We start from the raw sequence: 17,125 nt of genomic DNA, 5'->3' as shown, positions 1-17,125 counted from the left end.
CTGCCCCCTATATACAAGAATATAACTACTATAATACTGCCCACTATATACAAGAATATAACTATTATAATACTGCCCCCTATATACAAGAATATATCTACTATAATACTGCCCCCTATACACAAGAATATAACTACTATAATACTGCCCCCTATATACAAGAATATAACTACTATAATACTGCCCCCTATATACAAGAATATAACTACTATAATACTGCCCCCTATATACAAGAATATAACTACTATAATACTTCCCCTATATACAAGAATATAACTACTATAATACTGCCCCTATATACAAGAATATAACTACTATAATACTGCCCCTATATACAAGAATATAACTAATATATTACTGCCCCCTATATACAAGAATATAACTACTATATTACTGCCCCCTATATACAAGAATATAACTACTATAATACTGCCCCCTATATACAAGAATATAACTACTATAATGCTGCCCCCTATATACAAGAATATAACTACTATAATACTGCCCCCTATATACAAGAATATAACTACTATAATACTGCCCCCTATATACAAGAATATAACTACTATAATACTTCCCCTATATACAAGAATATAACTACTATAATACTGCCCCTATATACAAGAATATAACTACTATAATACTGCCCCCTATATACAAGAATATAACTACTATAATACTGCCCCTATATACAAGAATATAACTACTATAATACTGCCCCCTATATACAAGAATATAACTACTATAATACTGCCCCCTATATACAAGAATATAACTACTATAATACTGCCCCCTATATACAAGAATATAACTACTATATTACTGCCCCCTATATACAAGAATATAACTACTATAATACTGCCCTCTATATACAAGAATATAACTACTATAATACTTCCCCTATATACAAGAATATAACTACTATAATACTGCCCCTATATACAAGAATATAACTACTATAATACTGCCCCTATATACAAGAATATAACTACTATATTACTGCCCCCCATATACAAGAATATAACTACTATAATACTGCCCTCTATATACAAGAATATAACTACTATATTACTGCCCCCTATATACAAGAATATAACTACTATAATACTGCCCCCTATATACAAGAATAGAACTACTATAATACTGCCTCCTATATACAAGAATATAACTACTATAATACTGCTCCTATATACAAGAATATAACTACTATAATACTGCTCCCTATATACAAGAATATAACTACTATAATACTGCCCCTATATAGAGGAATATAACTACTATAATACTGCCCCTATATACAAGAATATAACTACTATAATACTGCCCCCTATATACAAGAATATAACTATTATAATACTGCCCCCTATATACAGGAATATAACTACTATAATACTGCTCCCTATATACAAGAATATAACTACTATAATACTGCTCCCTATATACAAGAATATAACTACTATAATACTGCCCCTATATACAAGAATATAACTACTATAATACTGCCCCCTATATACAAGAATATAACTACTATAATACTGCCTCCTATATACAAGAATATAACTACTATAATACTGCTACCTATATACAAGAATATAACTACTATAATACTGCTCCCTATATACAAGAATATAACTACTATAATACTGCTCCCTATATACAAGAATATAACTACTATAATACTGCCCCTATATACAAGAATATAACTACTATAATACTGCCCCCTATATACAAGAATATAACTATTAAAATACTGCCCCCTATATACAGGAATATAACTACTATAATACTGCCCCCTATGTACAAGAATATAACTACTATAATACTGCTCCTATATAAAAGAATATAACTACTATAATACTGCCTTCTATATACAAGAATATAACTACTATAATACTGCCTCTTATATACAAGAATATAACGACTATAATACTTCCCCTATATACAAGAATATAACTACTATAATACTGCCTCCTATATACAAGAATATAACTACTATAATACTGCCCCCTATATACAAGAATATAACTACTATAATACTGCCCCTATATACAAGAATATAACTACTATAATACTGCTCCCTATATACAAGAATATAACTACTATAATACTGCCCCTATATACAAGAATATTAACTACTATAATACTGCCCCTATATACAAGAATATAACTACTATAATACTGCCCCCTATATACAAGAATATAACTACTATAATACTGCCCCCTATATACAAGAATATAACTACTATAATACTGCCCCCTATATACAAGAATATAACTACTATATTACTGCCCCCTATATACAAGAATATAACTACTATAATACTGCCCTCTATATCCAAGAATGTAACTACTATAATACTTCCCCTATATACAAGAATATAACTACTATAATACTGCCCCTATATACAAGAATATAACAACTATAATACTGCCCCTATATACAAGAATATAACTACTATAATACTGCGCCCTATGTACAAGAATATAACTACTATAATACTGCCCCCATATACAAGAATATAACTACTATATTACTGCCCCCCATATACAAGAATATAACTACTATAATACTGCCCTCTATATACAAGAATATAACTACTATATTACTGCCCCCTATATACAAGAATATAACTACTATAATACTGCCCCTATATACAAGAATAGAACTACTATAATACTGCCTCCTATATACAAGAATATAACTACTATAATACTGCTCCTATATACAAGAATATAACTACTATAATACTGCTCCCTATATACAAGAATATAACTACTATAATACTGCCCCTATATAGAGGAATATAACTACTATAATACTGCCCCTATATACAAGAATATAACTACTATAATACTGCCCCTATATACAAGAATATAACTACTATAATACTGCCCCCTATATACAAGAATATAACTATTATAATACTGCCCCCTATATACAGGAATATAACTACTATAATACTTCTCCCTATATACAAGAATATAACTACTATAATACTGCCCCTATATACAAGAATATAACTACTATAATACTGCCCCCTATATACAAGAATATAACTATTATAATACTGCCCCCTATATACAGGAATATAACTACTATAATACTGCTCCCTATATACAAGAATATAACTACTATAATACTGCTCCCTATATACAAGAATATAACTACTATAATACTGCCCCTATATACAAGAATATAACTACTATAATACTGCCCCCTATATACAAGAATATAACTACTATAATACTGCCTCCTATATACAAGAATATAACTACTATAATACTGCTACCTATATACAAGAATATAACTACTATAATACTGCTCCCTATATACAAGAATATAACTACTATAATACTGCTCCCTATATACAAGAATATAACTACTATAATACTGCCCCTATATACAAGAATATAACTACTATAATACTGCCCCTATATACAAGAATATAACTACTATAATACTGCCCCTATATACAAGAATATAACTACTATAATACTGCCTCCTATATACAAGAATATAACTACTATAATACTGCCCCCTATATACAAGAATATAACTACTATAATACTGCCCCTATATACAAGAATATAACTACTATAATACTTCCCCTATATACAAGAATATAACTACTATAATACTACTCCCTATATACAAGAATATAACTACTATAATACTTCCCCTATATACAAGAATATAACTACTATAATACTGCTCCTATATACAAGAATATAACTACTATAATACTGCCCCTATATACAAGAATATAACTACTATAATACTTCCCCTATATACAAGAATATAACTACTATATACTGCCCCACTGTAACTGCTGTGTTTCTGTCTCTTTTCAGACATGAGTTTGACAGTGAGAGGGTCCCGGATTTATCTCGGGACACATATCTGCAGGACGTGCACTGTGTCAGCTCTCTGTGTAAACTTTATTTCCGGGAGCTCCCTAACCCTCTGCTGACCTACCGGCTGTATCATCCCTTTACTGTAAGTAGAGAGAAATAATTTCTGCCCCTTCGGAACAGATTGTGAAATAATAACGGGGGGCTCCGGCTTTATGGGATCCTCTATGTCTTAGACCGTTGTGTCCTCATCACGTCACACTCCTGTTCTGAACTTTGCAGTTTACTGTTTACAATGCTCTTACACTGAACGTTTCGCGTATGCGTCACGAAATCTCCCTGCGCAAATTTTAAATGTAACCATAGGCTCCCATTATACCGCCAGTAGCCAAAAGAGTGTATCGTCAGGTGGTGTATATTTTAGGTATACAGTTTTTTGCGGGGAAAAAATAGCGTAGTCGACGACACAATTCTATCCAGAAGCGACCAGTAAAAAATTGTCTATGTTTAACGGATGCCATAATGGCCTATGGGTGACAGATCTCACTTTATGGCATATATCACCACCTCCGTTAGAGAGACTGTATATGTTTGAGATTTTCCTGGCGTATGTATTAAAACGAAGACCATAACGCAGTGTGAACAGGGTCTTAATTGTCGTGTTTGGTGAACTGTTGCACCTTGTCACCCCTATCAGGAAGCAATGTCCGCCCCCGCTGAAGAAGAGAAGCTCATCCGTGTCCACGATCTAATCCAGCAGCTCCCTCCTCCACACTACAGGTAATCTCAGCATCTCGGACTCCAGGTGTTTGGTATGTAATATTGTGATGTTTGTCCAAATACCAAATTACCAGCTCATGCCTTCCCCCGCAGGACCCTTGAATACGTGATGAGGCACCTGTCAAGTCTGAGCATGCACAGCGACCACACCGGCATGCACGCTCGAAACCTGGCCATTATCTGGGCTCCTAACCTTCTGAGGTAATCAATCATAAATCGGCAGCACACTGCCCCCTGGAGATTATTTATAAGGAAATTCTGTAACACGACTTGATGGGGAATGTAGTGCTGAGTGGTTTTCACATAATAGGCTTAGATACACTGTTCAGCAGACTGTATCACACCTCATAGGCTTAGATACAGCGGCTCAGCTGTTGATCAGTACCCAACATTTCTAATGTCATGTTTGGAAGCCTTCTGCCATACCTGGAGATTAAGGACATTTGTTGCATTTACCGCCTACTCTCCGATAATGGACAATTAGATTTAGTTTAGATTGATTGAGACGTTAATTTTCTCTTACTCTGTAGGTCAAGAGATATGGAGTCTGTAGGGACACCTGGAGCTGACGCGTTCCGGGAGGTCCGTGTACAATCCGTGCTGGTGGAGTTCCTGCTGTGTAATGTGGAGACTCTCTTTAGTGACACCTTTACGTCAATTGGTAAGAAATATGACCTCCTTACCCCTGCACTGCACCTCAGCTGCTGCTCTCTTCTTCTCCTGCATGTGACTTCAGTCTGGTTTTCTGACTCTGCTACATCTCTATCCCTTTGAAGACAACTGACAGGTCATATGCTAGTTACAGAGTACTTGTCAAATTAATCTACTATATAAAATTGTAGTAAATTAATTTCCTGTAACAGGAATTCTCATTGAACTAGAGAGAATTGGGAACAGTAATGGGCACCCACCACACCCCATTAAGTTTTCCTGTAAAATCCATATTATATCTAGGAAACTGTGACCTGCAGCTTTTCTACTGAGACCTTTTTAAGCTGCTAATGTTCCTCGTTTGGACGATGCACCCTAAAATCCTTTGCTCTTTTTGCTTTCTGCTGGTAAAGGACAAGGCACACTCATGTTTTTTGTCTAGTCTACCTGGTATACAGCATCAGCTTTTGCCATTACTCCTCCTGAGCTAACTTTCTCTTCTTGCATCGTTCTATGCCTTGGCAGCGCTTCCTTTAGAACATTAGTATTGGCCACTGAGGTTTCGTACCTAAATCCACTTCTGTCTACTTTTGTATTTCCCTTTTTTTTCTTTTTTACCACCTTCTTACTACCAGCAAAACAGACCGGCCTCCGTCGAGCCTCTTGCATGTCGGTAAAGATTCACCTGTTAACCTTACAAGAAGCTTTGTGCCAGGCCAAGAAGAAGACAGACCCGTCTGAGATACCCCCAGATGGAATTAGAGAAAAGTCAGAGACAGAGCTCAAGACTGACACCTAGTGGTAGAACTCAGAACTGAGGCCGAAGCCTCGACAAGTTTTGATATTTTTTTTTTGGCTGTTCCCTAATTAATGGGACTATTTTTCTTTATTTTTTTGGGCGCCTGCCCATATATAAGGGTCTAATGAGCAACATGAAAAATATAAAATTAACTTATTTTTAGACTATTTTTTGTAATGTTTTTGCCATATTCCATGTTCTTGTGAAAGACGATACAACGATGTTATTAAACATGTTTCCTTAAGATTTTCATATTTAATTCTTTTATGTTCCCACCTGTCGACTTTCTTTTCTATTGATGTTTGTACCATATTATACAATTTTCTTCTTACGCATAGTACATGCCAATATACCCCACTCCTTTCATTCCCACACACGGGACATGTTACAGTATTGCCCTCAAGATTTGAGAATTCCTGAATGTTTTTGTACATAAGCTCCGCCTTTAAACAGTGGCCACGTCTTCTTAATGACAGCCATAGTTCCCCTATAAGCAACACTAGCGAGTGCCTCAATAAACAATGCCAGAGTTACCCCTCTTTCCTGAAAAAATTGGAAAAAGCCGTGAAGATATGTGACATAGAGTCTAGATACATTGGGGGCTATGGAGGGGGACTGTGCTGGGGCACTTGACTCCTCTGTTGTCACCCACCTATTTGGAGAAGTGCTGATGACTCTTGTTAATGACATATCGCCAAAACTTTCATAAGCAGGATTTCTATAGAAAAGATGACAAGTCAGAAATTAAAGGGGAAGTCCAGCCAAAATGATCTTACAAGGGCTAAGGGATGGGGGGGGGGGGGGGGGAGGCGGGGGCTTTAAAGGTAATACTTATTGGAAATCTCTGACACAATAGTTTAAGGAAATCACCATTGAGTTGAATAATTATTTGTTTAGAATATTGTGAGATTTACTTTGAGTGATGCAAATGTCATAATTTTTTTTTTTCTGTCCATGCAGGTCGCTGTGGACCAATAAGACCCCGCTCTTTGATGGGTGGTTGTCCATCAGGCCGCCTTGTAAGCCTACAGGAGGCTCAGGCACGAAGTCAGAGTCAGAGGGAGGCAGCGGAAAAAATGGGAGCAGACAAAACTTCACCCAACAAGCATGAGAGGGCGCTAGAGAGCAGTGATGAAAGGTATATAGGAGTGTGCCCAGGACAGTTGTGAGCATTGTACTGGATTATATTAGTTCAAAAGAGGAAGAAAAGCGGTGTCTATACCAGGCAGTATATGCACCCCGACACAAACCATGATGAAAAAGCTATGACATTTTATTATATCAATATTCAGAAACACAGACAAAATAATAATATAGACCAGTATATATCCGATATATAACAATAACTACTAGAATACTGCCCCCTATATACAAGAATATAACTACTATAATACTGCCCCCTATATACAAGAATATAACTACTATAATACTGCCCCTATATACAAGAATATAACTACTATAAACTTGCCCCTATATACACAGAATATAACTACTATAATACTGCCCCCTATATACAGGAATATAACTACTATAATACTGCCCCCTATATACAAGAATATAACTACTATAATACTGCCCCCTATATACAGGAATATAAACTACTATAATACTGCTCCTATATACAAGAATATATCTACTATAATACTGCCCCTATATACAAGAATATAACTACTATAATACTGCCCCTATATACAATAATATAACTACTATAATACTGCCCCTATGTACAAGAATATAACTACTATAATACTGCCCCTATGTACAAGAATATAACTACTATAATACTGCCTCCTATATACAAGAATATAACTACTATAATACTGCCCTCTATATACAAGAATATACCTACTATAATACTGCTCCCTATATACAAGAATATAACTACTATAATACTGCCCCCTATATACAAGAATATAACTACTATAATACTGCCCCAATATACAATAATATAACTACTATAATACTGCCCTCTATATACAAGAATATAACTACTATAATACTGCTCCTATATACAAGAATATAACTACTATAATACTGCTCCTATATACAAGAATACAACTACTATAATACTGCCCCCTATATACAAGAATATAACTACTATAAGGCTATGTTCACACGGAGTATTTTGGGGGAGGAATATCTGCCTCAAAGCTCCAAACGGAATTTTGAGGCAGATATTCCTCCCCCAAAATACTCCGTGTGAATAGCAATGATCGCGCCGTTTTTCGCCCGCGGCCATTGAGCGCCGCGGGCAGAAAACACGCTTTCTCCTGCCTCCCATTGAAGTCAATGGGAGGTCGGAGGCGGAAGCGCCCGAAGATAGGGCATGTCGCTTCTTTTTCCCGCGAGGCAGTTTTACTGCTCGCGGGAAAAAGACGCCGACGCCTCCCATTGAAATCAATGGGAGGCGTTCTCGGGCCGTTTCTGCCGAGTTTGCGACGCGGTTTCCGCGTCAAAAAACTCGGCAAAAGACCCCGTGTGAACATAGCCTAATACTGCCCCCCTATGTACAAGAATATAACTACTATAACACTGCCCCTATATACAAGAATATAACTACTATAATACTGCCCTATATACAAGACTATAACTACTATAATACTGCCCCCTATATACAAGAATATAACTACTATAATACTGCTCCTATATACAAGAATATAACTACTATAATACTGCCCCCTATATACAAGAATATAACTACTATAATACTGCCCCTATATACAAGAATATAACTACTATAATACTGCCGCTATATACAAGACTATAACTACTATAATACTGCCCCCTATATACAAGAATATAACTACTATAATACTGCTCCTATATACAAGAATATAACTACTATAATACTGCTCCTATATACAACAATATAACTACTATAATACTGCCCCCTATATACAAGAATATAACTACGATAATACTGCTCCTATATACAAGAATATAACCACTATAACACTGCCCCTATATACAGGAATATTACTACTATTATACTGCCCCTTATATACAAGAATATAACTACTATAATACCTCCTATATACAAGAAATAACTACTATAATACTGCTCCTATATACAAGAATATAACTACTATAATACTGCTCCTATATACAAGAATATAACTACTATAATACTGCCCCTATATACAAGAATATAACTACTATAATACTGCCCCCTATATACAAGAATATAACTACTATAATACTGCCGCTATATACAAGACTATAACTACTATAATACTGCTCCTATATACAAGAATATAACTACTATAATACTGCCCCCTATATGCAGTAACCTTCTTGCTCCTTTTCTAGGAAGGGTCCTCGTAGTAGGAAGAAATCTGGGGGTGGTAGTAGTTGGAGAACTTTCTTTGCTATAGGCAAAAATTCATCACAACAGAAGAAGTCTCGATCTGGGGGTCTCCGGGACTCTGCCGCCCACCAAAGAGGTGACATTATTGTATCTTCTGCTCTTCAGTGGTGTTTGTTGGTGTCTTTCTTATTACACCTCGTTCTGTCGTTTCCCGCAGTCTTGGAGACGGTAACGCTGCGCTCTGCTAAGAGTGAGGAGTCCCTGTGTTCTCACACTAGCGGATCGGGTGAGTCTTATAATCGTATGTGACGATCTCATTCGTTAGTATATTTCGGCTCGTGTCTTTTATGTGGCTGGTCCATGGAGTTTCCAGTAGGGGGCGCTCATTACCTGGGAAATTTTTGATTTTTATCAATGGTGTCATAGAATTTCTGAATCATCTATTAGTGCCGAAAGATTATAAAAATTGCGCCAAATTCGATCAGCTGCCAATAACAACCAATAAGAATCTTTCAATTTCCAGAGGCCTTTTGGAAAATAAAAGGGGCAATTTAATTGGTTACTATAGGCAACTACTCGACTTCTACTCTAAACTACTTTTTGATAAATCCCTTCATAGTACTGATCTGATCGTCATCCCTCCCTCTACTTTTTTTTTTCCCCATGAAAAAACAACACAGGAACTTCTTTTCTTAGAACACTGTGTTGGGCCGTCCCTCTGTTATTCGTCCTAGAAATGTATGAACACGTTGATAACTGGGTTCTATCATTCCCCTTGTCAAAGGGGCGTGTCCCTACACAGTCTCACTCTGTCAGCACTGATTGGTCAGGTGTCAGTCTGTATAGGGCCACACCCCCAACTGGCAACACCCAGCTATTTAGCCATACATTTCTAGGAGGAATAACAGAGGAACGGCAAAATGTAGATTACTAAGAAGATCTGTTCCAGAATTGTCATTTCCTGGGAAATATAAGTATTTGCTAAAACAGACACGTCCGGAGAGGTGACAGATCTTCTTTAATGCGGTTTTGTTTTCTCGTTCTATTACAGGATTTCACCGGACTTCACGTCTCCGTCGCCCGCGCTCAACAAGTGACGGTCTGACCTCTCGGCTGCCTCATTGCCGGTCAGCAGAAAGCCTGGCAGAGTCATCCCCTTCGCCCCCCTGTGTGCCATCCCCTCCCCCTACATCAGTTCGTCCGCAGTCCGCGTGGATTGAGGAAGATCTGGACCTGTCGCCGCCGCTCCCTGACATGGATGGTCTCGGTTTTGACCCCTTATCTTTCCGCCTGTCGTTCTCTGACCACGAAGAAGTGAAGTCTCCTACAATAGTCAAAGCCGAAGTGACCAGCCAAGGCCAATGCCTAGCGCGCACATTGAGTCTTTCTCCTACCGGTGGTTGCTCCCCATCCCCGTCTCACAGCCCCCCAGAGCGATTGGTCACAGACGTGGAGGGCCAGGGTCCCCGGAGTCTGTCTCCTCCTTCTCCTCAGATGTTGAATTTGCTGCTTCAATCCTGCCAACTGCGTTTTAGCGAGACGTGCGTGAAGGGAAAACTGACCGGGGCTCCGAGCCAAGAAGACCCCCCAAAGGGTTAGTGATTTAATTCATTTTGCATTATGGTTAATGGTGACGTCCACCTTCAATAATGAAAAATCAACACGTTGTCACGGCCCCGCCCCATCTGTAGCATGATTAAAGGAACAGTCTAGGTTTAACTGATACATTGTGCTATGTCTGAAGGGGCGGTACATGATTTATGCAGTTTTTGTAATCTGTGTTAGGCCCCGCCCACTCAGCCCATGCACTAGGTACACCGTGGTGGAGTCGTTTTACTCCATCTAAAAAAAAAAAGTGACCGTGTCCTATTCTCCAGTCACTTCTAAAGCTGTATATAGAGTTTTGCTGTCTGCCACTTGGAATCTGTCAGCACTGTGATGACAGACACGCCCCTGCCTCTTTGAGCTCCCATAATGCACTTCATTCTGGGAGCTGCTTGTTCTCTCCTTCAGGGACAGCATTCCCACGCTGCAGTAAAGCAAAGTCACACTATATAGACACTGAACTGGCAGGAGATGAGATGTGAGCAGAAAACGAGAAGAATTAGGAATGCAGCTCCGGTTGTGACTGGAGTACGTGACATGATAGATCAAATAAAGCGGGGTATGTGCAAAGTACTGAACACGTATTTTTGAACCCCGTTTCTCACAGGAGTGACGCTCTCTCCACAGCAGACCGCACAGCCTCCACCTATGTCTGTCATGCGGCATCTCCCACCTCCTCCACCCCCAAAGGATCCTGCCCGGCTTATGGCTCTAAAATTGGCAGAGAGCGCCCAGCGAGCTCTTCAGTCTTCGATATCCACCGGGACTGTCCTGGCAAAGTCAGCGCAGAGATCAGCACCCCCGCATCCTGCCACCTCTGTATTCAGACGTTCCCTGTCAATGGAGTGCGGCGAGAGCTCGGCGCCAAAGGAGGGTCCCCTATACTCCGAGCTGCGACCATCCATAATCAACCCCAATGAGAGAACCAACACCCAGCACCGGCCAGCGAGACCCCAAATGCACAGTACAATGGTGAGGCTGGATCACGGTGTCCCTTGTCCTTTTCCTTTCGGTGGTTATGGAGCCGTACATGGCGGCAGAGGCGGTTATGGGCTGTACATGGCGGCAGAGGCGGTTATGGGGCTGTATATGGCGGCAGAGGCGGTTATGGGGCTGTATATGGCGGCAGAGGCGGTTATGGGGCTGTATATGGCGGCAGAGGCGGTTATGGGGCTGTATATGGCGGCAGAGGCGGTTATGGGGCTGTATATGGCGGCAGAGGCGGTTATGGGGCTGTATATGGCGGCAGAGGCGGTTATGGGGCTGTATATGGCGGCAGAGGCGGTTATGGGGCTGTATATGGCGGCAGAGGCAGTTCTGGGGCCGTACATGGTGGCAGAGGCGGTTCTGGGGCCGTACATGGTGGCAGAGGCGGTTATGGGCTATACATGGTGGCAGAGGCGGTTATGGGGCTGTATATGGCGGCAGAGGCGGTTATGGGGCCGTACATGGTGGCAGAGGCGGTTATGGGCTATACATGGTGGCAGAGGCGGTTATGGGGCTGTATATGGCGGCAGAGGCGGTTATGGGGCTGTATATGGCGGCAGAGGCGGTTATGGGGCTGTATATGGCGGCAGAGGCGGTTATGGGGCTGTATATGGCGGCAGAGGCGGTTATGGGCTGTACATGGCGGCAGAGGCGGTTATGGGGCTGTATATGGCGGCAGAGGCGGTTATGGGGCTGTATATGGCGGCAGAGGCGGTTATGGGGCTGTATATGGCGGCAGAGGCGGTTATGGGGCTGTATATGGCGGCAGAGGCGGTTATGGGGCTGTATATGGCGGCAGAGGCGGTTATGGGGCTGTATATGGCGGCAGAGGCGGTTATGGGGCTGTATATGGCGGCAGAGGCGGTTATGGGGCTGTATATGGCGGCAGAGGCGGTTATGGGGCTGTATATGGCGGCAGAGGCGGTTATGGGGCTGTATATGGCGGCAGAGGCAGTTCTGGGGCCGTACATGGTGGCAGAGGCGGTTCTGGGGCCGTATATGGTGGCAGAGGCGGTTATGGGCTATACATGGTGGCAGAGGCGGTTATGGGGCTGTATATGGCGGCAGAGGCGGTTATGGGGCCGTACATGGTGGCAGAGGCGGTTATGGGCTATACATGGTGGCAGAGGCGGTTATGGGGCTGTATATGGCGGCAGAGGCGGTTATGGGGCTGTATATGGCGGCAGAGGCGGTTATGGGGCCGTATATGGTGGCAAAGGCGGTTATGGGGCCGTATATGGTGGCAAAGGCGGTTATGGGGCCGTATATGGTGGCAAAGGCGGTTATGGGGCCGTATATGGTTTCAGAGGCGGTTATGGGGCCGTATATGGTGGCAGAGGCGGTTCTGGGGCCGTACATGGCGGCAGAAGCGGTTACGGGGCTGTATACTGTGGTAGTTTCTTTAGTTCACCGCTCAGCGTATTATAAACCTTCCGTGTGCAGTTAATTTGCAGTGTTTTATTTCTGTTCTTTGGTTTGCAGGCTCCAGGCTCCACTCCAGCAGATCTCCGAAAAATGGCCCCAGCAGCCGCCCCTCCTTCCCGAGCTCCTCGTCTTCATACAAGGTCTGGCAGCCTTCCTGTTCCTCCCAGTCTTTTTCCTCCACGCACTCGCCCACCCCCATACAGATTCCCAGAGGCAGGACCCCGGGTGCCTCCTCACTGCTCTGCCTCTCCTTGGCCAGAACCAGAGGGACTGTATTATGAGATATTGGGAGAGCCTCCTCATATGGCACCTCTCAATGCTTCATATGGATTAATTCAAACACCTTGGCCCTATATGGCATCCCCTGCATCTCACCCTCATGCTGTACCTCCACCTGGCTGGTATGGGCGACCTCCATCTGAGCCAGAGCTTTTGAGTTATCAGCGTTGGGACCGGACGCCTCCTGCACATTTGCGCCCATATGTTGTGGGAGGAAGTGTCCCGTATCCATATGTCACTCCTCGACCTCACCAACAAGGGAGAAGAGAGGAACCAATTTATGTCAATCTCCCCCCCAAATCAGATTTAGGGGGGCATTTCCAGGGCAATAGGCAACCTGCAGACCCAAAACCAGAACTGCCGCACAAACACCGTCCCGGACAACCCCACAGTATTGGAAGACATGAAAGTTTTGGAGACCCTCAGCCCACAAAACAAAAGCACAACCCCCAACCGTTAAGAAGGGAGGGGTCTCTTAGTTTTTTTCGCCCACCCCCACTTCCTCACACAGCGATGTGGGGCACACAACCTAAATACCAAGAGGGCAGAGAACCTCCAATTATCACATATGAAACTCCTGGAGGAGGAGGCCAGAGAATGGGCTATGTGGCTCCACACTGTATGCTGTCAGAGGGAGGGACTCTGTATGGAAACCTGGAGCAAAGAGGACCCCCACACAGGTCGGCCACCCCTGCAGGATTCATAGGTTCACCCTGGACGGTTCACACAGAGGGGCAAACAAGAAGTTACTGCTGAGAAGGAAACTTAAGGCCACCCGTTTTCTTGTAGAATCCACTAATGTCAAACAACCTATCAACACATGGCCCCGCCCACGAGGTGCCAGAGACCAAACGGCAGATAACCTGTGCAAAAACCGTTATCCTGTTGTGTTTTGTGTGCCTATCTGGGGGATGGGGGAATAATTTCACATCAATTTACAGGGGAAAATGTTTAACGCTTAGTCTTGGACAGTGTCACAAACCTTTCTCCCTGGTCCACGTAAAACACTGACATTTACGGGTTAATAATAATAGATGACCTATCCCAGAGGACAGAACCCCCTACAATTAGCCACGTCCATAACGGCTCCAAGTATTGCATGAGATGGGAAGGAAGTGGGTCTAAAAGCAAATTAAAACTTGGACGATACCCAGTATTAAATCACGTCCATGGACTGATTATTTATTTGATTTTGCAGTAGGAATAATTGCACTCAGGAGTGTTTTAATCACTTGTTTTTATTTTCCTCTTCCTTCTGCTATGCCGAGGGCTGGAATATGTGCTGATGTCACTGCAGTTGTATGATGTCACTGCAGTTGTATGATGTCACTGCAGTTGTATGATGTCACTGCAGTTGTATGATGTCACTGCAGTTGTATGATGTCACTGCAGTTGTATGATGTCACTGTAGTTGTATGATGTCACTGCAGTTGTATGATGTCACTGCAGTTGTATGATGTCACTGCAGTTGTATGATGTCACTGTAGTTGTATGATGTCACTGCAGTTGTATGATGTCACTGCAGTTGTATGATGTCACTGCAGTTGTATGATGTCACTGCAGTTGTATGATGTCACTGTAGTTGTATGATGTCATTGTAGAAACAATCATTTACCCATGGCTTGATCGGGCACTTTTTCCACACATCTCCAATATATTGGCTTGTGCCTTAAATTCCCACTAAAAATGTGGGAAAAAATTTAAAATTCAATATTTTGCCATTTTTTTTTTTTTAGCTACAGCACAGCAGTGTTTGTGTGTGTGTGTGTGTGTGTGTGTGTGTGTGTATATATATTACTATTATTATAATTTTTGTTCATGACTTTTCATTATTTTTTATTATGAAAAAGAATTCCGAAATGTTAACAATTTTAACTATTTATTAAAAAGTTTCACATGAAACTATTTTCTAAATATGACGTAGATATAGAGGAATACATGAAGTGGAAGGCCAACTCCAAAACAATAAGTACAAACGATTGAGTTTTGCCGCATCAATAATAAATTCAATTTTTTTTTATTTATTTTTTTACTTAAAAAAAATTTGCTTGGTGAATAAAAAGATTTTTTTTTTTATTACAATTTAAAAAAAAAAAAATATATAGGTCATTTCTAAGAGCCTCTAGAATCATTTTGTTTACTTCAAAAACTAAAATTCTCTTCAATAAATGTACAATTTGTACTTAGTTAATTAAAAAAAAAATATATTTTTAAATATTTATTTTTAAAAAATTTTTTATTTTTTTTTTTTATGGGACACTGTGAAGCAACCTAAAAAATGGAAATGAGTAATTGGCAACCAAAATGTATTTATCTTTGGAATTTGATTAATAAAGTTCCAAATTTTATTATTTGCTTTTTAAAATCAGGCCTAACCTTACCGAAACGATATGATGTCACTGATTCTTAGTGACATCATGTAGTGAAATTCTAGGTACAGGTTACTGGCGGACGGCGGTAGTGCGTACCTGTGGATAGATACTCTTAATAATGTCATACATTTTTTTTTTATTGATTTTTTTTTTATTATTTTACAAAGCACTTATTAATTAAAGGGCCAATAATTTTATTTCCCTATAACAAAAAAAAAAAAACAAAAACAAAAATCCTTTAAATTCAGACAAAGGGGCTGATTATTAATATTGTCTAAAAGCTCGACAATATAAAACTAGATCAGACCGGCCGAAACTGCGCCAAGTTAATCGCCGTGGCGCACGCTGTATGATAAATTTGGCGCATCTTTCTAGACATGTTAGACACTTCTCTTTTTATTACGCCACCTCTTGGCTGCTGAAGTTTTGCACTAAAAGATTGGCGCACGCCACTAATAAATCTGGGCCATTTTACGACTCTTAGCCACGCCCTTTTTTTGACCCGTTTCATCCTAGTTAGCACCTAATATTCCTGGTGGTCTGGGATGGTGCTGGAGGGAGTGGAGGTGTTTAGGGCAGGGATCGGATCTCCTTTTTTCTGAGCTCCAGACCTGCCGCTTCCCTCCACGCAGCTATACTTACTTTATTAATATTCCACCACTAGGGGGCGCTGACTGCATAGGGATTTATACAGCGTTGATTGAACTCAATCATAGATCAGATTGCGGTGAGCTCCCCCTAGTGGCGGCAGAAAGAACATCATTAATTAAAGGGGTATTCCAGGCTACAGCATTTTAAACCTATCCTCCGGAACACTCCCCGTTAGACAGTACCCCAGTGGATAGGTAAGTAAAGCTGTAGCCTGGAATACCCCTTTAACTAAGTGCGCCCCTGTAGTGAGGAGTAAGTGGTGTCTAAAACACACAAAGCATTTGGCGCATTTTGCTTAGAAAATTTCCGGTAATGTGTATCTGAGTACAGTGTCTGCCGACCGTCGCTACTCCGTGAACGTTCCAGAGATGAGGAGCCAATAGGCTGGGGATGGAGGCTAATGACTAGTACCCCCAT

The 17,125-nt window shown here is 40.8% G+C and overlaps 1 protein-coding gene across 1 annotated transcript in view; it reads left to right on the top strand.

Moving 5' to 3' along the window:
* ARHGAP33 (Rho GTPase activating protein 33) overlaps positions 1–15,775 on the top strand; it is a 77,116-nt gene extending 61,341 nt beyond the window's left edge. Inside the window, exons 6-15 of the mRNA XM_075840923.1 lie at positions 3,824–3,997; positions 4,550–4,632; positions 4,726–4,833; positions 5,163–5,293; positions 7,043–7,220; positions 9,392–9,525; positions 9,607–9,675; positions 10,441–10,983; positions 11,602–11,966; positions 13,464–15,775. Of these exons, the coding sequence (XP_075697038.1) occupies positions 3,824–3,997; positions 4,550–4,632; positions 4,726–4,833; positions 5,163–5,293; positions 7,043–7,220; positions 9,392–9,525; positions 9,607–9,675; positions 10,441–10,983; positions 11,602–11,966; positions 13,464–14,441 (2,763 nt within the window). The 3' untranslated portion in view covers positions 14,442–15,775. The remainder of the gene's footprint in view (positions 1–3,823; positions 3,998–4,549; positions 4,633–4,725; positions 4,834–5,162; positions 5,294–7,042; positions 7,221–9,391; positions 9,526–9,606; positions 9,676–10,440; positions 10,984–11,601; positions 11,967–13,463) is intronic.
* Positions 15,776–17,125: the final 1,350 nt, after the last annotated feature.

The sequence above is a fragment of the Rhinoderma darwinii genome, chromosome 10, assembly GCF_050947455.1.
Source record: "Rhinoderma darwinii isolate aRhiDar2 chromosome 10, aRhiDar2.hap1, whole genome shotgun sequence".
Taxonomy (NCBI): domain Eukaryota; kingdom Metazoa; phylum Chordata; class Amphibia; order Anura; family Rhinodermatidae; genus Rhinoderma; species Rhinoderma darwinii.
This window is presented reverse-complemented; position numbering and strand designations above follow the sequence as displayed.